The following is a 25384-nucleotide window of genomic DNA, read 5'->3' as shown; positions in this document are numbered from 1 at the left end:
ATTTTGAATAATATTTGTACAGACTATTATTTAATGGGCCATATAAATATTTATCATATGCTGTAGTGCTTTGATCATAAATGCTTGTTTGAAAAGCCATTCTGGCCCTGCTGTGATGTGCAAAGATAGAGGCCATTGCTGTTTTAGCGCTTGGAGGGAATTTTGGCTTCTTCTCCTATCTTAGCAGTTATAGTCATGGACTAACATGGTCAAGCTGTATGTGTCTTTTAAAAATTTTTTTTCCTCTCTTGCTCTCTTTCTGTTTGCAAATTGAAATAATAAGTTGTCAATATGAGGCCCTAGTTCTGCAATGGACAGCAAAGCTGTATTGGAGGCCTTTTTTCTTGGCAGCAAGGAGCCAAGTTTCCCGAGTTAGATACTTCAAGGGTATAGAAGGTAGTGGTATTATCACCACTGCTTTCTGCCACTCCCATAAACATGCATCATCCATGCATCAAATATTTTGGTGTCTTGTTAGGAATATTGTACTGGAGGAATTGACCTGTCTGACTGGACCTTTAGGACTTTTTATTTCAGTTCTTCTTCTGGTTCGCGATTTTCCTGATGATTGTATTGACTGCAGAAGCTGTATGCTAAGAATCCAGTAGATACAAAATCCAAAACAAAGCTTTATTTGCACGACAGATTTTTTTTTTTTTTTTTTTTCTTTTTTTACATGGTAATGCACATTGGTGTCTGGATTTCAAAGCAAGAAGTTTGTGCTGGCACCTTCTTCTGCCTCTGAACTCCAGTGAGAAATTTCTTCATTTCTGATTTGGAGCTGCTTCTTGTACCAAAGGAATCTTCTGTAAACAAAACTGAATAACAACATTCCTCTTTAAATTCTTATTAAGGTACTTTGGCTAACTATTTCCCACCAACCTCACCGCTGAGTTCTTAAGTTCTCAAGAAATACCTTTAGAGAGTCCCTTATCGGTGACACTGATGACCTAGAGATGACAGTGCTTTTTGTGGATCCAGTTGACAAGTAGGCGTCATACCAAGTGACTGGTATTCCAGAAAAACCCTTGGTATCAAATTATGTTTTTGCAAGCGGATCAGATGCTATTGCTGAGATGCTATACTTTGAACAGCCTCGGTAACTTAGTGCTTGCTGTGCTTGAAAAAAGGGATTAATATTTACTTTTAGCCTTTTTTCATAAGATGTTGAAGTATTGCTTTGTAAATCTAGGTGAGCTTTACTCAGAGAAAGACCAATTAAAATAGGTTTGCGGTTCTTGTTTTTGGATTCTGTCACTTAACTCTGTATGTCCACTGATTTACAGAAATAAAATAGTGCATGGACTGATACATACTGCTTGAGCATGTAAACAAACTCTGCTCTCTGCACAGTCACTCACACATGCGCATCCTGGTTGCTTCGTAAGGAAAAAAAGAAAGTAAACATTACATGGGCTGATTGGGTTCCAGGTTTCAAATGTTTGTGGGAAAAATGGGAAGAATCCAATGCAAAGCCATAATTTTAAGTGCTGAGTAGGAGGTACTATGAGCTTAATGCTCTAACATCTGTTAAGCTTGTTCTCTAAGTAGCAAAAACACATTAATGAGCTAAAATCAAGGCATCCATACAGGGAAAAGAAAGAAAAAATTAGAGTAATATTGTGTGTGTGTGTGAGAAGGAGGCAGGTTGTAAAATACTCGGTTTGCTATTTGTATTTTGTGAAAAGTAAGTAAGAAAGATTTGCCTATGTTTTAAAAAAAATCTGCTTTGCAACTTGTGGTTTATTCTCTTCTTTTTATGAGTCAGCAGCTAATGGCAGTGCTGAAATAGGGAAAAACAGGGAAATTCGTGAGATAGTATCAGGAACAGTGTTATGCAATTTCTTTATAGTAAAATTTCTTGCAAGTAGCTAGCAGCATCTGCAGCCAGCCTTTTAAGCTTCAAGCAGATGGAGTGCAAAATTAAAAAGTGAACATTATCTGTTGAAAAGCATGTCTTAAACCAGCCAAGGGCTAAGAGGAAGATGCAGAATGCTGTAAGTATCCCCAGCTGACAGGTGCAGTATTAATCACTGATAGCAGGAGAATTTTCCTCCCTGTGACAGAGGCATTAGCTTTTGTTAGCCTGACCAGGTCATAGAACCAGGGCCAAGAAAATAAAGCGAGCTTTCTTGCCAATATTCCTAGGTGTTTGACTCATGGCACACCATTATTTTTAGCTGATTGCTCATCGCTTGAACAGATGACCTTGCTTAACAAGATTAGTGTGTATTGCACCTAATCTACTGGGCAGAATCAGGATGCTGGAAGAGAGTAGCAAGTATTTCCATCAGTGCCACAGTATGCTCTGTAGCTTTGATTTTTTTCTAGTTTCTGAATTGTTAGAAGCTAGTGATCTGTACAACTTCCTCTAGCGACCCTGCCATGGTGTATGCAGAAGGCAATGTGCTAACTGCTTTGGTTTTTACTGAGCTGCTCAGGAGCTTTAGTGATGGATAGAACTTCCTCACACTCATGCTGTCCGAGAGAAGAACAAAAAAATGGTCCTTGCCCCCCCCGTAGTGGTAGTCTAAGCATGAAATGAAAGATTCAGGCAGTACAAAATGATTGCATGGGGCAGGTTGTGGTAGCAGAACTCCAGAGACTAACCATGTCTGCATGAACCGTTTAAGGGGTAGGGTGAGGGGAGGCTGGGTAGTCGTCTTTAGCCACGGTGTTGGCTTATGCTGTTTTAAATGCAAATGAAACTTTGTCCTAAGTCAGCTGTTACAGTGCTTAATTATTATCTGGGATGATGCTTGGAGTTTTGCGAGATAAGGGACTGACTTTTTTTCCACTTTTTCGTTTCCTTCTGTATTTCACCTGCTACCTCTAACCCTCAGTGATTATAAGTTTGTCATAGCCATCTACAGCAGTGGTTACAAGCCAACCATGGGTGTGAACAGCCACTTATCTTGTGCCAACTCTATATTGGAACTGACACCCAGGGACAGATCTTGACCTGTACTCAAGATGTCTCAGGGAGAGAAAAAAAAAAAAAGGTGTGTTTTTCTGTCTTGTAGCAATAAAACAACTGAAACCTGTTGATTCCAAAGTTGAGTACAATATACGTGGCTATATGATCAGCTATTACTGTCTGAAGGCAGAAAGAAGACTTTCACCATTTTCTGTTCTGCTTTTTATGTGAGGCTTTTGGTATACTTTCCCACTAAACTTTAGTTATTTAAGACAAAAATTAGTTTGAAATGTGAATAATTGTGGTGTTCTACTGAGCAGTACTTTCCAAATCTTTCCCCCTTTGCCTATGCCGCTCCCTCTAACCAGGCCATCTTCCACATACAGAAGTAATCCAGGTCACTGCTTTGGGAGAGATGGGCTGCTTTTCAGTAGAGCCATTTTGGTGCTCTGTAAATACTGTGTACTCATCAAATTATAATTGATCCATTCATTTTCTGGAAATCAGAAGCCATGTGTCAGCTGAGTTTTGTGTGTTTCAGAGGCTTAATAGTTTCACACGAGCACTAAACTTGGTACTTGTCTGACACTTCAGATATTTTCTATCAGTTCTTGCTTAGCATTCTCCCAGCTTGATCAAAATGTAAATGTTAACTATTAATTAAGGCCAAACTCTGAGAAATTAAGTATGGTACATTTGTCACTGTATTAAATGTCAAATAGATAAACATAGTGAAATAAGCAACTCATTGTGAATAATTAAATCAATTAACCTCACTTTGTTCTCGTAGGTTGTCAGAGAGTAGGCAGAGATTTCCTGGGATACTCTCATAACTGAACGCCTTTTCAGCGAATCATTTTCTGAATCTTTAAAATTGTGTCGATTAGTGATGGATAGCTCTTAAAAACCTAACCAGTTTGTTTTTCAGGTGATTGTGGGGGGTTTTTTGTTTTTGTTTTTGTTTTTTTTTGTTATTATTATTTTTTTATTTGAAGGGCTCAAACTTGGGTAACATGTACCAGATTGTCACTTAGTAATTTTAATTGTGGGCATCACACCATGTTTTTTTGGGAGAGGAAGCTGTTTTCAGAGTCTGCGGAAGTTCAGCCTGTCTCGCTGTCTCATTCAGCAGTAATATGTCACTCATTAGCTGGTTGGCTCTGTGGGAGGCAGCAGCTCTTGACTCTTTGTTCCTCTTCAGGTCAGGGTTCAGTGCAGCCAGACACACCACCCCTTTTGCTACTTCAGGAATGTAAGTTGTTTGCATTGAAGCAATGACATATCTGTAGTGGTTTTTGCTGTCCTATCCACAGGTGAATCCAGTTTACCAGGCATCAGCAGCTTGCCCATCTGCCAGAGTTCAGGAAAACCCAGGAGTCCTGGTTGAAATTTTGCTTCTGTGTAAAGCACCAGCTCCTGGTTGCTGCTGAGTTTGGAACCTTTCCTGCTGTTCCTATCTCCTTCCCTCTTTTCCCTTCATGTAGACAGGATACTGTTTGACCACAGCTCATTTCCTTGATTGTAGGAGTGCAGGAACTTTATCATAGCATATATATTCTTACATGCAAATTTACAGTTTACTTTTCAGGAACTTCCGTGCCTTGCAGCTTATATACAGACATTTGAAGAAAAATGGTACAACTAGTACAAGACTTGAAAACTCAGATTAATTAAAAAATGCCAAGTGAAGACTTGCTGCAAAAAAAAGTTCTCAAGCGAAGTGCCTGTACCACATCTCTCCTGTCCTGTTCAGCACAGTTTTCTATCATCAGTCATTTTACCTGTTTTTAACCCCTTTTTTTTATTGTGGCCCAACAGGTTTTATTAAAAATGCACAGTAAGAAGCAGACTCCAGTAAAATACTACGTTGGAATTGATGTTGGGTCAGCCAGTGTTCGCGCGGCTTTGGTAGACGAGTATGGGACAGTGGTGGCACATGCGGATCAGCCAATCCAAATTTGGGAGCCCCAGCCAGACCACTACGAGCAATCCTCTGCAGACATATGGGCTGCTTGTTGCTCAGTCACAAAGGTATGTGAAGAAAAAGAAAATGAAGGAGATGTGTTGCAGGTAGCTCTTCAGGTTCTGAAAGTTCAAGGTCTTCCAGTCATTGGCCTTTAACATTCAGTTCTGTGCATGCTGGATTACTGTGTAATTTGTAACCATCCTTGTGCAGTAAAGGCACGAGGCAGCATTTAATGGTGCCTAAACAAAGGCATCGAGCACAAGACAGCTTGATATTAAAGCAGAGCAAGACTTTTATTCTGGTCTAGCCTCACAATGTCTTGTTACATAGGTGAGGAGCTGAAGGCCAGAGTGAAAGAAGCTTGTGCCACAACAGAAAATAGAACGAAAGACCTTCCTTTGTGCAGCTAGCTCAGGGGGAGGAATTACCCACTGCCTTCAGGATTTACATCTGTGGCTTTTGTTTCGCTGGTCTATATTCTATCCACAAGACAGTTCTCTCTGGAGTCAAGGTTGCTCAGAACCTGGTAATGCATATATTTAAAGATGTGCATTGTCCTGCACTGGAGTCACAAAGGAGCGTTTACTGTAGAGAAACTGTAAGCTGGTTTGTGGATGGTGTCGGACATAATGTCTGTCACCTGTGATCCTCATTATAAGAGGATCCAGTATTATAAGACCAAAATAAATTATATACGTTTGTGGATAGTATCAAGCATAAAACCAGGTTGCCAGAAGGGACAATTTGTACACTCTGATCCAAGGACGTACTTGTAGATGCTGGTGGTAAAAGTAAATTGGTGACCTTGCCTGGCAGTGCACATGTAGGCCATTTCATCTTTCTTAATAAAGCCCCAACCATGTTCTAAGGTTGGCTTTTTAAATATTCATGATATGCTTGGTAATTTGCAGATGGACAGTTCACCCATTCTCTTGTTATTGATCAGCCTTTTGAAACATTAATGAGCTTGGCCCTGCAGAAATGCCCTGAGATGAAGGAGACAAGGTGAGGGGGAAGGAAGGAAAAGAAGGGAGTGACAGGAGTGATAGGGAAGAACAGCTTGATGTTAAAGCAGAGAAAGTCTTTTGTTCTGCTTATTTGATTTTTCTCTTTGTGAACTGCTTTGTTCTTGCTCTGGACCTCTTTACATACAATCTCTTATATGTAAGATAGAAAATCTGGTCTCTGAAACTATAGCTTTGCAGAGCCAGTAAGAGACTGGCACTGTAGCAAGTCTAGTGAAAGTCTTTCGTTATAGTACTAATTAAAGTAATTATATTTTTATTGTTGCTGAGAAGTGTCAATTTATTACAGCATTACATTTTAGGTGCCTTGCAACCTCACATGGCACTTATCCATGTGGGTGTTGCAGGTTTTTTCCCAGTGCTGCTGGAAGCCATGAAGTTCAGACCTTTTGGAGTGGTGATTTTTTTTAGAAAATCTTCCAAAAAGTATGCTACCCAAACTCTTGGTAGCAGAGCTTTTGAAAAGGTGTGCATTGCAGAGGTATTATCACTGCTACAGGTTTTGACCAACTTTATTTTTGGGACCCTGCACAACTACAAGACAAAAAGCTGTGGGCACAATATCACCAAAGCAATTCGAGAAGGTTGTTGCTTCCACAGGTGGGAACCAAGTGAAGTAACTAATGGAAACACTTTCCCCTAATCCTGTGTCCATGTTTCACATGCAGCTCGAGTCCAAGCTTTAAGAAAAGAGAGAAAATTAACCTTGCTAGTTTTCTGCTGTCTTTATTTTCAGATATTTTTGTGCTTCCTGCTTTCATCCAGGGCTGTGGCTGGTGAGATTAGTAAGATTAAAAAGCTATTAAATAACTTTTCATGGATCTTTGAATTCTGTTCTGAAAACTGAAGAATTTTTGGTAATTTGGTGTATTTTTTATTAGAGGTATTAAAGAGTACTGAATCTCAAATTTTGTCATTTGAGCTTGCATTTTGAACTGGTAACATTTTCTGTACTCATTAGTTCACATGGTACCTGCATATATACAGATGCATTTGTATTCATGTGTGTTTTTGTGTATTTGCAGAAGGTTGTCTGTGGAGTAGATGCTAGCCGAATTCGAGGGGTTGGTTTTGATGCTACATGTTCCCTTGTTGTTGTGGATAAACACTTCCAACCTTTGGCAGTCAACTGTGAAGGTAGGTCCCCAGCACCAAAACTGGTGATACTGTGCATGTTTTGCCACTGATGTGAGTCAATTTACCATTTCATCCAAATACCAAGTTATGGGACTGACTCTTGGTGGTATAGATGATAGAACATTTTTTACAAGAGGATTTTTTTCTGGTTTTATTATTTCAAGTCTACTGTAAAATGAAATTTGAGATAAGAATTGCTTACTATCTGGCTAAAAGTTTGGCATTCTAAGATCAGATTCATTCATCTTGGCTCAGAAAGACTGCTTCTTAAAGAAATCTGTGCTTATTTTACTTTTCTGCATGTTTTCTCCTCCTTCAGACTTCGCTAATCACAGCTTTTATAGTGTGTATAAATGCTCATCCACACTGGCTAAAGGAATGCTAAAAATGTCAGTGTTAGTGTAGTCTAACCGCTTGCTCTGTCGTGGAGCTGCAGGCGAGAGATTCAGCTTGTGTATTTTGTTACACTGGTGTTCTGTCTTTGTCTAGGACAGTGCTAAGCTTCAGAAACAGGCTGTGACCTTTTTCTAAAAATTTTAATTTTTTTTTTTAGTTTTTGGGTAGATGATTCAGAAGACTCCAGAAAAGTCTGTGATGTACTTTTTTTCAGCGACTCCCATTTAAGATTAGGTGTGTGCTAAATCAGTAGCTACAGAGCCATACTCACAATTCTGTGTATGTTCCCTTTCTATTCTCAGATGTATTTGTCATCTCCTCCTATCCTTCTCAAAAAACCAGCTTTGCCCCCAAAATGTCCTTTGCTAAATTTAGATGAGATTATTTCTTTTTCAGTTTGAGAGTCTCTTAGCATCTGTTCAATGCCTAATGATGTCTGGGGCTATTTTGAGCTGTTGAGTCAAATTCAATTCTCATTTCTTATTCTCTGATATTCCCAAGAACTTTGAGTTTACACTGTGGTGTTGTTAAATAAAAAGACAAGAATGCACAGAATACTGTCACACTGGTGTGGGCACGCAGTGGTGTGGTTTCAGACAGTCTCACAGCTCCAAGTTGTATTTCAGTCCATGTCAGAAGTATTGGTGTGTCTCATATTTCTGCCTTGTCTTGGAGTATGTTTTCAAGATTATGCATGGGTGGCTGTGTCATGAAGCTGAGCGTGCAGTGTACTTAGTGTGACAGGAATCTGAAGTGTCATCTGGATTACTGTGCCACCTGCCTAGCAGGTCCTCTGTAGGTTAATGTGATAAAATGTTCTTTGCTGCTTCTTCTCATGTGTTATGCAGACTTGCCAAATGCTTTTTCCTTCCACATCCAAAATAAAAGCATTTCACTGAATTATGCCCCTGAAACTGTATTTCTGAGAGAAATTAGGGTAGTTCTTCTCGTAACAATAGAAGAGGAAAGAGAATCCCTGTAACTAGCTAGCTAGCTGACTAGCTGAGTTAATTTCAGTTTATAACATAATTGTTCAGATTTTGTAACAGTTTTAGTTCTTAGTCACCAAAATGTTTCTTTGTATTGTTAACTAAATATGTGTACTTTTTCAAAAAGTTTGGGTTCTTTGAATGAAATAGTCTACAAGAGCATGGTGTTTCAAGGTTCTTAGATGCTCACAAGCCTGGCTGGTTTCAGTCAACATTCTCAGTGCTCAGCATGTCTTAAAGTTGGCTCAGAGGCTAGGATTTTATCTTCAGCTCTCTCCTGTGGATTATTAGTGCGAACAGAATTTGAGTTTTCTATGTAGAAGTGAAAGTGTGAAGCAGCTTAGAGTCCAGCAACTTACAGTACTGAGGTGGGGTTAAACCAGACCTAAAATAATATCTTTTTTTTTTCCTTCCCAAGGACAAAACTATAGGAATGTTATTATGTGGATGGACCATCGTGCAGTCAGTCAAGTCGAGCGCATCAATGCAACGCAACACAGGGTTCTGAGCTATGTAGGGGGAGTAATGTCTGTGGAAATGCAGCCACCTAAATTGCTGTGGATAAAGGAAGTGAGTATAGCTAAGACTGTGGTGCATTTTTGCTAGTGATTGATGCCCTTTTTTGTTGATTTCTGAGAATGGAATTTCTGAAGCAAAAGTCTTCAGCCTTAGTGTTGAACCCAAAGGTGTACAAAGTAAGGCCGGCCTTAATTTGTGACGAAAATGTTTTGAGGTTCTTTTTTTCCTCTCAGTTATTTATAAATATCTCTGATTTTATTGCAGTTTAGTATTTCCTGATTGAAACATTTTACATGCCTTTCTTATCGAATTTTAAGGTTAGATATGCATACAAATTGAGTTGCAGGTAATTAATGAGTCCTCGAAGTATCCTAGGAGTTAGTTATGGAGGCGTATTTCCTGCTCCAGCTACTGTAGCTGGGCTTGCTTACAGGGGTGTAGGTGCTACTTCTGGGATGGATTTGCAGGGGTTTGAAAACAGCACACTCTGAACATTGGATATCCTGGCCAGAGGTACTGCCTTTGAGGCGTTGCATCCAACAGTGAGGGGGTGTCTGATGTCTTTGGCTGCTGGTAGAGAAACTGTTCCTTAGAGCTTCAGTTCAGTTCTGTCCCACCTGTAGGAAGCAGACCATCTGTAGAGGGAAGGTGTTCCGTTCGCAATGTGGAACTCTACCTCTGTCTCGTGTTTAAATTTTGTGTGTTACAGAATGACATATGGCCTTTTAATAGTAACTGTCAGATAAAAGGAGAAATGCTTGCCACTTGAATTTTTTACAACCTCCTCCAGTCTGGCTTTTACATTTGGTCTCAATGATGCTTGCTGTCATTTTAACAAAGCCCAAATGTAAATTATTTGCTGCAAGTTTCAAGTAGCCAAAGTATCCTGTTCTTACAAACATGAAACATCATATAGTAACTAGGTGCAGATTGGAGAAAGTCAAAGAAATTAACTCATAGAAGCAGGTACTGACAGATTAATGATAATAGAGGATAATTAAAGTTGTTTATAGATGCTATACTGAAATAAGAATATCCATCTACTAGTTCTTTACTTTTTGAGCTATGAGTATCATATGTCAGTCATTTTATAAGTAATAAGCAGTAAGCTGTAAAAACCTTAAATGAGTCCATTGTGGTTAAAACATTTTTATATTGCAAAGTCTGGATTATCAGTACCTGACTGATCAGGAAAGGCCAGCCTATGAGGTCTCCAAATGTGCTCACTCAGAGATGTAAGTCTATGCTATGGCCGAAAAGCGCTCTGACATAATTGCTGTAGTATAAGGGGAAGAGCAAGTATTGCAGGGCTTGTTTCCTCCATGAGCAAATGGGTGGGCAGTAGAATTCACCTTACCCTCCATGCCAGCCAGTAGCAGAGACTACCTGGCAGAAGGGCGTCACAGAACAGGACTTGTTCATATGGCCCCTTTCAGCTCCTGACATACTAGCTAAAGGGATTATTGTCCTTAAAAGAGGGGTTTTCTTTACCTCACTGTCTGCTTGCTGAGCTGCTCACGCGACAGTTCCTGCATCCTGAGTGGACTAGCAAAGACATACTGTTAAACTGCTTAAGCTTACCCTGCTGAACTCAGGCACCTTAAGCAACATCTGCAGTAGTGAGAAAGAACAAGAACATTTATTATGGAGTCACTTGTAGTCGGTTGTGATGTGGGCGTGTAGTGTTAAACTTTTTAGCTTCGGAGCATTATATGATCGAGTCTTTGCTTACTGCTTCTATACTTGTTGCAAAGTAGGAGGGTGAAAGGAATTGTATAAAGAGTGACGGTTTATTTTCAGTGTCAATCAGAGTGATGCGCCTATGTATTACATGACTTCTAGGGCTAGCAACAAAGGTTCTTGTTGGCCTCTGGTAGCTGAAATTCGGCCTTGTGTGATGCAAGTGTTCTCACTTTTTTTGCTAAGGAAGGCAAATTTTACAATAACTTTGAATGTCATATTCTCCAAATGAGAGCTAAAACACCAGTTTGCACATATGTTGTTACGCAGTGGAGTGTCTTCAGGTGGTCTACAAATAATAAATTACATAAGTCTCTTCAGATTCTTTGTTATTAATATTTTATAGATGAATAAACTGTGACACAAGTATTAAAGGCATGGACAGGAAAACTGCTTATAAAATGGTACTTAACGTTTCCTTCATGTATTTTGAGTTGTATCATCTTTCTTTTCTGTGCTTAGTGTATTTCCCTCCTGCTAATACTGCACAATTCCCAGAGGTGTGGCAGAGTGATATTTTGATATAGCTCTTATACCACAAGGAAAAAATACTCTATTCTGATGGCAGGATTATTTGTTAAACTAGGTGATAATGTACAAGCTGGCAAAAAGGAAGATTGGTTTTCACATCCTAGGGAGAGTCACAGGATTAACAGGTAGAAAGAAACATTTTATTTTTATTTTATCCTTTTTAACTGAGAATATCTGAAGGCTTTGTGAAGTTGAAACTGGAATTCCCATTGTGCTGCTATTTAATTGTGAAAACTGGTATTCAGAATATAACTGTACTGTACCTGATTTGTGCAGGCCACACATTAAGTCAGTTGGCTAGATAGGAACTTCATGGGCGTAAAATTAGACTCTCTTGAAAACTGTGGCTCTTGGTGCTGCTGAGGCCAAAGTGGGATTGTTATGAGCACTGAATGTTAGGGATGAGACGTGTTGGCAGAACTGCTTGGGGAAGCCTTACATAGTGTCTGCCCACACTGGGTGGCTGGGGGTGACCATGGCCTTTGGTCTCTCCAGCTTTCCTGCCTACTGAATGTCACCCAACATGCTACCAGCAAGATTTCTTTAAAGTAGTGTAGATCGGAGTAGTTCATTTCTCTTACTTAAATCCTCACCTCTGCTTATGTTTTCTGTATCGTATGTGAAATAACCTTTCCTACCAAGCTACTGCTTGATCCAGTGAGCAGCGCAGTCTCAGGAGCCGCTTTAAAATAAGATGCCTCTCAAAGAATCCCAGATGTCTGTTGCTATATTGCAAAATGCTCTCCCAGAATTTTCTGCCAACCTCTGCAAATATGTACAGTTGGTTCAGCTTTTTTCTGAAAACACTCCCAGTATTTCTAGAACTATTTCCAGCCATCTGACTGCAAGTGGTGCAGCCTGCTGCTCGATGCAAGAACCATATTGGGTCAGACCAAAAATCTGTTTGACTCACTATTTGATGTCCGATCAGTAGTGAGTGTCTTGCTCTATTGATTTAGCTAATCTTTTCTGAACCCACGTGTACTTTTTGCACCTACTGTGTCCTGGGTAATGAGTTCCACCGTTTAACTGTACTTTGTGTCAACGGGTATTTTTTTCCTGAAACAAGCTCCTAGAATTTCATTTGCCTTTTAGTTCTTGAAGTGTATGAGGCAGTGAACTATATCATTCCCAATCAACATCTCCATGCCATGAACCATAAGGATGGTTTTTTTTTTTTAATTTTCCTTCCTTATTCCTTTCTTAATATTCCTCCCTAATGTTGTCATATACCTGACAGTATCCCAGGAGCTTGAGGTGAACAATGGATTGGACACATTCTTCCATGACTGGCCATAATCAAAACTGGCTAAACTGAGGTGAAGCCAGAAGCTACTTTGGGCCTTTGGTCCTTTGACAGGCGTCACATTTCTGGAAAATTTTTGATCAGAAAGCTTGACATGACTAGAACACATACAACACATGAATGTTTATAAACAAACAAAAACCAGAGCCATACACATTGTACAGTCGTGCTCCAGGTCAGCGGGTACACCCTAATTTATGAAGGTTCACTGTTGACTTTTGCTGTGAATTCCTGGAACTTTTTTTGAACTCCCCAGGAATTTAATGTTTCTGTTATGAAATGGTTTTGCTATTTCCCCCCTGTACATCTTTGCCAGGGATTGGTGCTGTGCACATTCCATATCTGCTTGTATTGATCTAAGTTTTGCAGAGAGGATGCAGTGGGGAAAATAACTTCTTTGTATCTGAAGTCATGATAAAATAGCCTGGTACTGATAATTAAGAACATTTTATAAATCCATTGAAGTAACCAGCAGAGTTAACTTTTGTGTCATTGGGAAAATGTTTGATACTTTTCTTTTAATCAAACCTCATGTATTTCTAACAGTAAACAGCATGTAATGGGAAGAACCTTAAAATTAATTCTAATTAATGAAGTTCCTTTCAGTGGATCCTTAGTTCTTTGGAACTCTTAACATGCTTTTCTTGAGCTTCAAAGTTTATTTAGGCAAGCATAAATATAAATGTTTCTTTTTGAGTTTATTGCTAACTAATAAATATTCAAGATCTCCCTTGACTTTTCCATGTTCCATGTTCTGTAGATTCAGTCATATGAAGCTGGAGTCTTGCTAATACAAGTTGCACAAATGTGACTGTAAAGTAAATTAGTTTAAGAGTCATTGAGGAGACTAGTGATGTAGGAGACTAACTAGATGCCCTTTGAGAAGTAAGTGATTTAAGGTATTGATACTGAATGACCCTTTGGACTGTTGTACCTCAAGGTTAGTTGTGTGTACATTGTCATCAAAGCCTCCCCCTCTACGATGCTGACCTGACCATGGAAGGCCATATTAGGAGATTCTGTCTTCTCACTTTTTGCCCTGGGCTTTCCTAACTGTAGTATCTGAAAACTTGACCTCTGTGAGGAAGGATCTGACATAGGCCAGTTCAGCAATATTGCTAAGTTTTGAGTGATTAGGCTGTCTCTCAAAGAAAGGAACTCAATTTCTATTACTTGAAGAATTTTCATCTAAGCAATTAAAAGCATTACTAAAAAATATGACTTTGCAAATTTACTCTGAATTCGTTGGAACTAATGAAGAGGGAGGAGAAGGGGGAGAGGACTAGGGTGACCTAACTGTGCTTTTCCATTTCCATCATCTTGTTACTAGAATTGAAGTTGAAGATGACCTCACTCACTCTGAGGAATGAGTTGACATCATTGTATGAGAAGGAGATACTGGTCTTTATCTCTGTGGCTTTCTTGTTACGCTTGACTTCTATTTATTTGCAGAGTGATGTTGCAGTTTTTCTCCGAAGTCACAGGTTACTCTCATCTGCTTTGTTTTGACTTTCTTTTCCATATAATGCTTTCTCTTTAACCATTCATCTCCTTGCGTTCCCACAGTACACAGAATAGAGATTTAACTAGAGACTAGAGGCTTCAGGGTGTATTCTGTTTTTCCAACTCTTCATCTTTATTCCATTTTGGTTCTGAATTAAGAAACTAAACTATGGAGGCCAGAATAGGCCGAGATCTCTCCTTTGAATTGTATTGGCTTACATTCAGTTTAGTTTGATCTCTGCTGAATCATTTTACCATCTGGCATCTAGTGCGTAGTCTACATGAAGTTAATTGGGTGGTCTTGATGTTTGTGATTGCAGATAGGTGTTTATATGACAAAGCCATCACTGCAGGTGGAGTCTGCCTGTCGGGGACCGCGGTTTGTAGTAAATGATCAACGGAACGCAGCTACTGTATAGCCTATGGGGCAGTCTTGTTAAAGTGTGCCCATCTGTGGTCCACTTATGAGGAGCCATGTATTTCTCTGCCTCTGTGGACCATGTGTGGTGATAAAGAGAGTCCAGTGTTAAATCTTTAATGTAAAACAAAATAAATGTAAAAAAGCTAAGTTCTGTGGATACTGTCACATTTGATTTTTGAGTGTGGTCAGCTGGATTAAGAAAGTCAATTGTAGCTGAAGTTGAAATACAGAATCGTTATCCTTTCACAAATATGTGGAAACTAGCCGAAAGATAATTCTGACAAAGTCTTCCTGAAGTCAGTAAGATAAGTTTGAATGTAAACTTCACTGAAAACGAAAGTAGTCCCTAATTACTAGGTCTTACAAAATAACCAATTAAATTCACTCCTCTTGCTGTTGCTTCCTTAGATTTCTTCATTGTTTAGAATTACCCTGCTAAACAATATTGCGGTAGTTCTTTACTGCTGTAGTTGCAGGTACATTTTCTGCAGCTTTGCTAAGCAGGTTGTGCTGCTTTGTTGACTTTGGCTAAAGAAATTGGATGTTCACTGCCTGCATGAGTGTGTAGATAGTTCTGGTAGGCAGATGCGTGCATATGAACTGAAAATGTAGGTATGTACCCCTTCACTTGGAAATTATTTTACTGCAAATGTTTGTTAGTACAACGTGACTGTACGGATGTCTATACTATGGCAAACCAACATGACAGCAGCGAGAGCATAGCTTAAACAGAGCAATGTAACAACTGCAGTGAAGATCTGTCCAGATCTAGAATTATTGTATTTCTTTTCCCAGACGTAGCAAAGGAAAAATTCTTGTTTACTAATTTCCGGCTGGAAATTTTATTATAGCTTGTGCCAAAATGAAAGGATGCTTGTTATGTTTTCCTCATACTAATGACATTACAAATCAGCTATTTCTAAAAAATAGTAGTCCCATTAAATCAGAGATGCTGTAGCTTATTCTAAATGGGTGGGGAATGATGGACTGGGAGTAGGTATTTACTTGGTAATTGTCCCCGAATGAAATACAGTCTTCCTATACTGTGCTTTCACAACTGTGTTCTTAATATGGTATGTAAGAGCAAAAAAGAGCCTCCCTTTAAGAAAAAAGCAACTTCACGGAATGACTGGCTAGCATATCATTCCTCCGCAATTAATAACTAAAATCTTAGTTGTTCAGTAGTTTTTCTTTCTGGCACAGTGGTCAGTGATCTTTCTGTATGTTATAGCTCACATCTTCAGTTACAGCTGCTGTTTTGTGCCTCATTGTTCTTGTTACTGTACACCTGTGACTTGCAGCTACCAATGGGATAATTTGCATAAACAATTAAAATGTGTCTTACCCTGGCTATGGAGGGAGGAAGAATAGTGGCTATACTGGCGTTAGCTTGGCAGCAGCTTCTTTGTTGATGCATGTCTTCTCCATTGCTTGCTGCCTTTGCAGCTGGCTTTTTTCTTTGTTGAATGTGACTGAATATTTTTCCATTAAAATAAATAATAAATTCCATGTTAAGTGAGAATGAGTCGAAGCTACTGAGTTTGCAGTGGAACTCTTGGTTAGAACTGTATATAAATGATCTAACAGCTCTGTGTTATCAAAATCCATACATAGTGCAGACATGTATGCATAAGTTGTACTTTGGCCTGTTGAGTTTGGCTTTTAGTTGCAGTTGCTAATCAAGCAGAAGTACCATTTAAAAAAAGGATGAACAATTGAGAAGTTTGAAGCACCTAACACCTCTAAGTATGTCCAACTTAGTCTGTCTCCCAGCTGTATCTCTCCACTCCAGTGCAGTGTGATGAGGCTTACAACATGCTCACAGATTGTCCTTCTTGCCTTGTTACAGCTTCTGCCAACTCAGCCTTTAATGTGCCTGGTCTGTCCTTCTGTAGCCCTTTCTGACCTGGACTCTGATGCTTGTCTGACTTGTGGTGCTGTGCTCAGGGTGCCTCAGGGAGCTGAAAATACCTGTACGTGCCAAAGACAGTGTCTTGGTGGTAGAGGCAGTGTGTTGCAGCAAGGCAGTGTCCTCCACCTTCAGCAGTAGCCTTACTCTAAAAGCTTCCATTCCAAGTTCCCCCTCTCCCCCTGCCCCAGTTCCAACCTCAAGATGAATCTGAAAATTCAGTTTGTTAATTTTTTACCAATTAGAGTGCAACTGGTAGTTGATTGATCAGTTTACAGCCTTTGCTCAGAGCCTATCTTGGGTATCTCAGAACAGCTCTATCACATGGCTTGGTAGCTGATCTGAAGTGTGGGAGATCCAAGTTCTAAGTCCTTGCTTTGTCAGAACTGGAGTAGGGCATGGGACATCAGTTTCTTATATCCCCATGAGTGTGTGCATTAAGTCTTTAGTTTGTCTTCCTTTCACACAATGTATATTTGTTCTCTATAATTTAGACAAAGAGAGACTGATACACTACATAGCCTTCTATTACAGATTGCCTGGGAGACTGAGATTCAAATTTGGGGTTGATTTGGGAAAAGCAGACGGTTCTTCAGCAAATGAGTCTCTTTTCTGATTTTCAGATGACTTGGATTTTGACCTGATGTGGAACTTGAATGCTCACGCCAGCTTTCTTTTTTACAGTAAATGATACAATGTTTTTCTGCTTCCATATGTCCCTCCTGGTTTTAATCTAGATTTCTAACACACCAGTTTGGGATGATTTTTGAATTTGTGGGTTTTGGCTGATAAGGAGCCATGAAATTCAGACTGATATGCTGTGCTGAATAAGACGGTTTGCTTTTAGCCCATCTTTAGTTAATCCTGTGGCCAACAGGGGTCTGATACAAAGGCTGTCTATAATGGCCTGTAAGATAATTTGGCTCATATTTAATCTGTACTAGCAATAACAAAAGCCAGGACATCTTTGGGTTTTATAGATATGTTTTACTTTTGGTGGAAAAAAATGCGTTTTCACAAATATTAGATGTCTGAAGATCACTTCATCTTACAAGAAATTATATACTCAGTAACAGTAGAAATCAAAGGTTTCCTGCACAGAAACAAACTGCCTCACGAAGCCAATAAAATATGAACATGAAAGCTCCTTCAGCTTTCCCAAGGAGAATGTGCCTCCAGGTGTCTCCAAAAAATTTTATGGGATGCTGGAGCTCACGTGAAATTCTACCTGTGTGCGTATTTTCAGTCCAATTAAGAAGTGAACAAATACATTTATCACAGTACAAAATTGTGCAGTATGGCTTCGTGATCATCTTTGGACTTATCAAGGAATAAATGGGCAATGGAGGCCTTCCCTGTGCTCTATATCAGTTTCCTGATCCCTCACTCTCCTAGACCCTTCTTGTCCAGGAAGATGAAAATAATTCTTAAACTCTTTGCCCCCAGGTGTTTGGGATTGTCTGTAAGGATCTTAAAAAATTATTGTTTGGAGGTATAGTTGTTAAAAAACCCCAAAACAATCAGAGAGAGAGGTGAACAAAGGGGACTCCATAAGTACTCCTTGAAAATAGAAAGATTAAATTAGTTTCTTTACAAGTGAGTTTGGAGGGTGAGTTGCAGGATGTGAATACAGGATTGGGAACGTTCCCAGATCTTTTCCACAATCCTTTTAATGTGGTCAGATTCCTGACTGTGAATGAAAATAAATTAGAATTGACTTCAGTGAGTGTCAAAAACATGGAGACTTTTAAATATGCTTGGGAAGAGCATCAGGGCATGCTATGATTTTTTTGTCTGTATTAATTAGTGATGACAAAGCATCAAGATGGCAAAGAATGAATCATTTGGATGTTCATGAAACAACATATTTTAGTGTCACTAACATGTGGCTTTTGGGATTTCTTGAAGTAACAGCATAAGGATCCAAGGAGTATCTTTGATGAAACAGATTGGTTTGAAGAGGGCAGTTATTCTTAATCCAATTTTTTTCTCATTAACACTAATAGACAAACTACTCCTGTTGTTTCTTGAAGACTGTCAGATAACTTAACAATTCGTAGTGGCTTATATCAAAATAATCAGGCTGAATGACTGTTGTATTAAACTATGGAGCACCTTTGCATTCATATGTAAAGTTAAATTTGATGTGAGTAGCAGCTACATACATCTAGGAGGTAAGCTTAAACCTGAGTGATTAGGGTCAGACATCCAAAGGTTGTACATTTTATATTAAAAAGTTGTAATTGGAGCATTTCCTTTTTGAACTCAATAGAAACTCGGTAAGTTTTAGAAGTTTAAAGAACTAAACTCAAAGAAGACAGATTCTTTGCATGGTCCAAAACTAAACATAATTTTGATTTTCTTTGTCCTTGCGCAGTTGCACCTTAGTTTCTGGAATTCATACATTCCATTTCAGTAACTTTCTGGACTTGTAAGATTTTGGTTTGATATCATATTTGAATTAAGTTATAGAGCCAAATAGTATTTCTTAAAATTGAATTATCTTTTATTTTATTTCAGCGCGTACATTCTTGATACTGCAGGTAATTAATTTTTACTCCAGATAATGTATGGCAACTTTTAAAATGCAGATAATTTAAATTGTCCTGGTAGTTATTGACAATTTAGTGAATAATGTGAAGAACAAACAAAAAAGTTTTGAAAAGAAAAGCATAATAACAAAGCTAGAACCTTTGCTAAAATACTTTGGCCTTCTGCTCAGGGGTGTACCACAGGTTCTTACAGGGTCTTTTGGGGGGAGGGGAGAGAACTTGGAGTTGCTGTTGACAAAATTTGTGCTGTGAAGGAGACTTCCTGAATGTTTAATACTTCTCTAAAAAAGCCTCTGCTTCTGGAATCTTGTACAAGAGTCTTGGCCTGAATTTACGGAGGGCAGATGAAAAGGGTGGGACCTGAAAGCTAAAAGACAAGAAGGCAAATAAATCATCCCTCAAATTTCTTTTGTAGAGATGAAGACCCACATAGTTGCCCATCTCATGCACTTCTGAAGTAATCTCTCCAGCTCTGCCTTAGCCTACCAGATGCAGCTGTTGACCTAACTTGTGTTCTTGCTGAAGCTGTGCCGTCTAGCAGGGCTCCATGCCCAAAAGGCCCCAGCTAGGATTTGCATGTCTAGTACAACAGCTGCTCTGAAGTGAGTAAACTTTGTGCTGTTTCAATTGTTTAAAAAGCTGGTGGAGGCTTTTAAAGCAATTTTATCTTCCTGTGTAAGTCTGAGTTGTCAACCTTGTGGTTGGCAGCACTGACTTTTCTTTGGTTTTGGTATTCTTCAGTTATTTTAATGTACTGAGGCCAGAGCTGGCCATTGGATGGTATTGTTGTGTTGCAGGACAGTGATGCTCACTCTTTATGTCACACTGAAATAAAACGTTACTCTTACTTTCTTCGCGTTCATCGTTGTCTGATACCCGTGGCAAGTGTGGGGATTGTTTTTGTGGAAAAGTCATTTTAAGAATATGCATTGCTATCATAAGCTGAAATCAGACTGAGCTTTGGAGATAGAAACAAAGACTAGAGCCTGGCCCAGGTGATATGGTTGGCCTCTCCCAATAGACTTCTTGCTTTCTGGACCACTCTGCAGAGTGTAGTGTTGGAAACTCTCTGTAAATGATCTGTCTTGGTGAAGAGTTTTTTAGGAGTTTGGAAATGTCACATGGCTATCAGGAGCTTGCAGGTATCATACTCTTAATTGGAGAGGTTTCCTGTAACTGTCTTCAGTTATTCCCTCAGCTGAAGAAATAACATTGAACTTCTCTTCAAATGGAAACTTAGGTATTCATACTGCTTGTGTGTTTTTATGCATTTCAAAGAAATTTTGCAGAGGGGCAGAGTTTGCAAAGATGAACTCCTGTTAATTGTTCATGTGAATTCGTGTGTGTGCTGTGATAGCAACTGTAGGGTTGTAGTGTGGATTTCAGGATGGTTGGTACTGGTTAATCCAGGCAGTTGAGAACTCCTGAACGTCCCAGCTGTGGAAAAAAGCTTCACTGAAAGCTCTCAGGTTCTTTCATGCTTCAATCGTGTTTTAGTCATTTTGAAATAGATTTGAAAACTTTATTCTTGTGCTCACAGAGCTGTTTAGTTTTTTTTCTTGTACTTATAAGTCAAAATACTAAATTTGAAATGGTGAATTTTAGAAAGTAGGGCATTCTTCAAGCAAATATTTTTTGAGAAAGTTGTGTATTGACTTCAAGACTGCTCTGACATTGAGCAGCTGACGGGGAACAGAGAGAGCCCACGCTATTGATCTGAAACATGTGCCTCCATGAACTCTTCGTGGGAAACTCTTCTCTTATGATCAGTCTGTGGTGAGGGAAAGGCTCAGTTCTTCAGGCAGTAAATCTCTATAAAGCGAGTAGGGCAGACTGAATGATCAGAATATTGGGTTTGGAAAAATTGACATTTTTACATAAATAGCAGGTTTCTTAATTGCATTAAAATAAGGACATGATCATGACTGGCCTCTAATATCTTCACTTCTAAAAATTTTTTTGTTAGAACTTGCAAGAATTGTGCTGGGAGAAGGCAGGATACTTCTTTGATCTTCCAGATTTCTTATCTTGGAAAGCCACAGGTGTCACTGCAAGGTACGTTAATTCTAATGACATGATTTGGTCTTTTTTTATCTATTTTCTTATGTATGTTTCTGCTTTGATTCATTTTGACCGGACATGCTGTTATGTACATCTGTCTATAATTCAGCCTGCTCCAAAACATCTTGAACCTATCTCCTGCTTCCATTGTGCATTCCTGAACACAGTTGTTCCTGTGAGCAGTGTAATTCACAGATACAGTATGTTGCTACAACTGTCGGTTAATTGGTCTTGTACTCCATTTTGGAACATAAATATGATTGTTCTAGTTACTGTGAAATATGCTTCTAATAATTCTTTGAAATCTGTTTTTGTTGACAAATGTATTGACTTTTTTGAGAATTGGAAGAAAACACTTCTTTGCTATGTGGGAGGGATCTGGTAAAGTCTTGTTTAAAATGGTCACTTCACTGTAAAACACAGCAGCTGTATTGATCTCCAAAAGCATCCTAGAATACTTGCTGAGCAGCTTAACAAAACCCCTTTAAAATCTTTGTTAAAGTGACCAGTGCAAGTGAAGTACATTTGCAGATAAACTAGTCCTTCTGAAAAGTGAGGTACAGCATTATTTATATTATTTATTTTAAATAAAGTCCTATGAACCAACTCCATACCCAGCTCAGTGCAGTTCACAATTATTTCCATTGCAGTTTGTGGAGCTGAAGATGTGCAAAAAAGTAGTCTCAAATGAAAACTGATCACAGGACAGTTTTAATGTCTCTGGAAACTGAAAATGCCTTCGCATCAGACATGGTTCTGTTTATTTGAGTGCTCTCTTTCTCCCTACTTAGTCTCCATGATTGACAGCTATTGTTAATATCTTGTATTATAGAGGAGGGACATGCTAGATGATAATTGAAAGACAATATCTCAAATCTTCCTTCCTTTGGACTTTTAGTCAGATTCTGCTGTGTGCTGTATAACTATGAACTATGTAACAGAAGAACAACTCTCACCCCAAAGATCTTGCAATCCAAGCAGTCCTGTCGTCTGACCCAACTCTAACTTCAAGAGGATAAATCGCAGGCTCCCAGAGGATGTGCCATGCAGGGGGTCCATCTTGTCAAAGTCCTCAAGACTTGGATTTAGAACTAGCACCCTTTGGTTAGGGGACTGGATGGAGAAAGGTGACTGCTTTGTTCCGATAAACTGTACAAGGGTGCGACAGAACAAGTGCTCCTCAAATTTAGGCACAGTCATGTGTGAGAAAAGTAGCCATCTGTCCTGGTTTTTGACGTAGTTGTGGGATATGATGACCCAGAAAATAAATGCCACTTTGTTGTGTTACAAATTCTTGCAATTTGTCTACTATTAGTGCTGTTTAATAGGTTGGGGGAACATTTTCATCTGCTTTTACATGCGGTAGCAGTGTCTTTATTCTACCCCTCGTATTTGGCTAGGGACCCTGTTCGGAACTCAGTTCCCAACATAGTTTTAATTTTGCTTTGTGATGAATAGATGGGATAAAATGTATGAGCCTTGGACTAGTGGTCACCTGGTGCTAGTGGCTGCAGAAGCTAAAATAGAATACAGTCCATGTGAGCTTGGAGTCAGATATCATTTGGAACTTACTTTTAAAGGAAGGGAAACAGTTTCTGGGAGAATGATGATATATTTGAAAGAGAACTCTTATCTTGTTTGAGCAGAGGGATCTCCAACATTGATGAACAGAGTTCCTGCTCTTCCCAGATCTTCCTTGATCCATAGCATGTTCTGTGTGTCTTGTTTTTAGTAGTGGCAGCCATACTGCATAAAAGAAATCCCTCTCTCTGCCCTTTGCTCTCCCCATCTATCTTAACCTCCAACCTAGTGTAGCTTGTGAGAGCAGATGAAAAGAACAACCATGCCTTCCTGTAGACTTAAAAATGTCACTGTTACTATGACAAATTCTTTAGCTGTGAGGAAAGGAATGATTGTCTTGAAGTACAGGAGTTAGACTAGCGATGCAGCTATCCAAGTTGCAGAATTAATGGATCGCTGCTAACAACTGATGCTGCAGTAGCAGGAAGTCTTGATGGGAACTAAGATAACAGCATGCTTAGTGCAGTAAAGCTTTTTATCATCTTCTTTGTATTTGTTCTGAAAATTCCCATTTTGTTTTTTCACAAAATTCTTGCTAGAGTTACGCCATGCCTGGTAATTGCTGTTCCAACATAGTATTTATCCACCTGTTTGCTGCGTGTACCTGTCAGTGGTTGTAATTTCTGTGAGGTCTTTGGGGAAGGGCAGGTGTTTTCTTGGGTGTGTTGTTAAGTATCCAGCACTGTAGGACCCTAATTCCTCCTGGGAACTTCTATTGCAATAAATATTACTAATAACAGTGAAAGAGCAAACAGATTTTACAATCTAATGGTTGTATTCTCCAGTGCTCATCTAATCTCTACATCTAACCTGAATTCCTGAGCTTAAAATTCTCAATGTCCTCTGCAACCTTTGCATGCAACCAAAATGTACGGCAGGAGTGAGTATATAGGAGCTTAGAGTATGTTAGCAGAGTTCCTCTCTACTGTCCCTCATGGATGCCTTCATTTAGGAGGCAGTGTTATTTGTGGGTGTGGGGAAGGAAGGAGAAGGATGGGGCATGAGTAAGGCTGTGGACTTGGTGTAGTTGTCGGGCTGCCATGGCTTGCACTGAACTTTGGGACTGTCTAAACTCAGTGAAGCTCAGTTTCTGCTTTGGAAGTAGGTCTGAAAAGGGAGAGTATAGCGGTAATGACAGCTCCTTGGTCCTGCTTGGCTTTGGCTTTGTGTTCTTAGCTGTAACTTTCTGGAGGTGAGGCAGAGAATCTCTCTTAAAAAAAAAAAAAGCTGCAGAAGATGATACTCAAAAGTTTTTACTGGCCAGTTCATTTCCTTAGAAATGACATTTTGATTATTCAAAAACTTTTTGATTGTATTGATGGATGTTGTAGGAGAGAAAGTAATGTTGGGAAAAGACTTTCTGGACAAAGTCTTCCCCCAGCCTTTTTTTGAGAGTCTCCTGTTTTGGATAAGATAGTTCCCTGTACATCCTCATTCGCTGCCTTAATGTGCTCCTCCAAATTAAGCCCATTGCTTTGGCTCTAGTGGAATGTCTTATATGGTAACAAAGGAGGAACAAAAAGACAGGAAAATAAGGACAAGAAAGTTCTGTTGGAATCAAACCTAATTTTTTTTTCTTCTGTGCTCTCCACCATGCAAACCTGTTTCTTGGGAATTTCCTTGTAGTTTGGTGAATGTTCATGATACTATGGAAGTGTGAATTTATGAAGAAGATGATTCTTACCGCCTTTTCTCCCTGTGAGCACCAAGGAGCCTATTTGTAAGGCAAGACACAGTGTTAGTCATTGTGAATCATAAATAACTTGGTCCTGATAAAAGAAAGATTTATTTTTTTAGATTTGTTTTGGTGATGGGGATTTTACCGAAATAAATGCAATTCCAAGGACATTTCTGTAGGAAAGACTTCTTCACACATGGAAACTATTACTTTTGCTTCTTTGAATTTTTAGGGGGCTCTTTAAAACATTTTGTGTGTAACCAACATTTAAAAACTATGTATAGTCTTTTTGGCTTCAGTGAGGTTACTCAGTGCACAAAATTAAGTAGTGTGTGAGACAGGATTTGAAGTATTTGAAAAGTACTTGCAGTGTGTTTCTGAGTGTGAAATGGTTTGTCTTTCACCTTTGATTCTGCTGGCTTCAATTGCCTTGTTGCCAAGTCTTTTCCAGTGGAAAAATAATAAATACTTCTCACCTGAAAGGTGAAGACTCAAACGTATTCTGAGATTTTTACCTACTTACTTTGAAATTGCTATATATCTCAGGAAGCAGCGTCCACCCATCAATTGCAAAGGGTAAGTTCCAAATCATTGATTCCCATTGTTCTCGGAAGATTGTTGCCTGCAGTATTTCATATTAAAAAAAGTTATTTATTATTTCTCCTTTGGGTTGATGAAAAACTGTTGAATTGTTCTGGATGATCCAGATGGCTGACTATTCTGCTTTAAAAAATGTTACTGACAGCTCTTTAGTTAAAAAATTTAAAACTTTGGAACTTCTCTGCTCTTGGCCCTCAAGTTTGCAACAATGAGTGCTCATTTTGCCACTTGAATACTCAGTTGTCCTATTTCAGAAATGCTGTTGTGGAGGGGAAGAGAAAGCTGTTTTTTTTCACAGACACATTAGCAATGCTTTTCAGAGGCTCAGCACTTTTACTCATGGTGAGTGTGACTCACTGCTCTCTTCCACCCACCATCTATGACCTCTGATAGCCTTATCCAAAATACCATATACAGGAAAAGTTGTCTTAATAAAATCTAAATACCTATCTGCTTTATTTACAAGTTATTGTATTATGCATTATGTATTGAATTCTTATTAGAGATGCACATCTGTAATTTTATTGTATTTCTGAAGTCCCATGAAGGATTA

The 25384-nt window shown here is 39.1% G+C and overlaps 1 protein-coding gene across 8 annotated transcripts in view; it reads left to right on the top strand.

The window, feature by feature from the left end:
* Nucleotides 1–25384, top strand: part of FGGY (FGGY carbohydrate kinase domain containing) — a 220808-nt gene that overhangs the window by 81074 nt on the left and 114350 nt on the right. For 6 of the 8 annotated variants that reach the window (XM_075424383.1, XM_075424386.1, XM_075424391.1 and 3 more), the window contains 4 exons: nt 4736–4948; nt 6934–7045; nt 8849–9000; nt 20878–20966. In XM_075424383.1, the coding sequence (XP_075280498.1) occupies nt 4748–4948; nt 6934–7045; nt 8849–9000; nt 20878–20966 (554 nt within the window). In that variant the 5' untranslated portion in view covers nt 4736–4747. Of the gene's footprint in view, nt 1–709; nt 855–4735; nt 4949–6933; nt 7046–8848; nt 9001–20877; nt 20967–25384 lie in introns of those variants that run through there. The other 2 variants (XM_075424385.1, XM_075424390.1) reach the window with 2 other exon arrangements.

Source organism: Opisthocomus hoazin, chromosome 6, assembly GCF_030867145.1.
Source record: "Opisthocomus hoazin isolate bOpiHoa1 chromosome 6, bOpiHoa1.hap1, whole genome shotgun sequence".
Lineage (NCBI taxonomy): Eukaryota > Metazoa > Chordata > Aves > Opisthocomiformes > Opisthocomidae > Opisthocomus > Opisthocomus hoazin.
The sequence above is the reverse complement of the archived record's forward strand: the minus strand, read 5'-3'. Positions and strand labels throughout refer to the sequence as shown.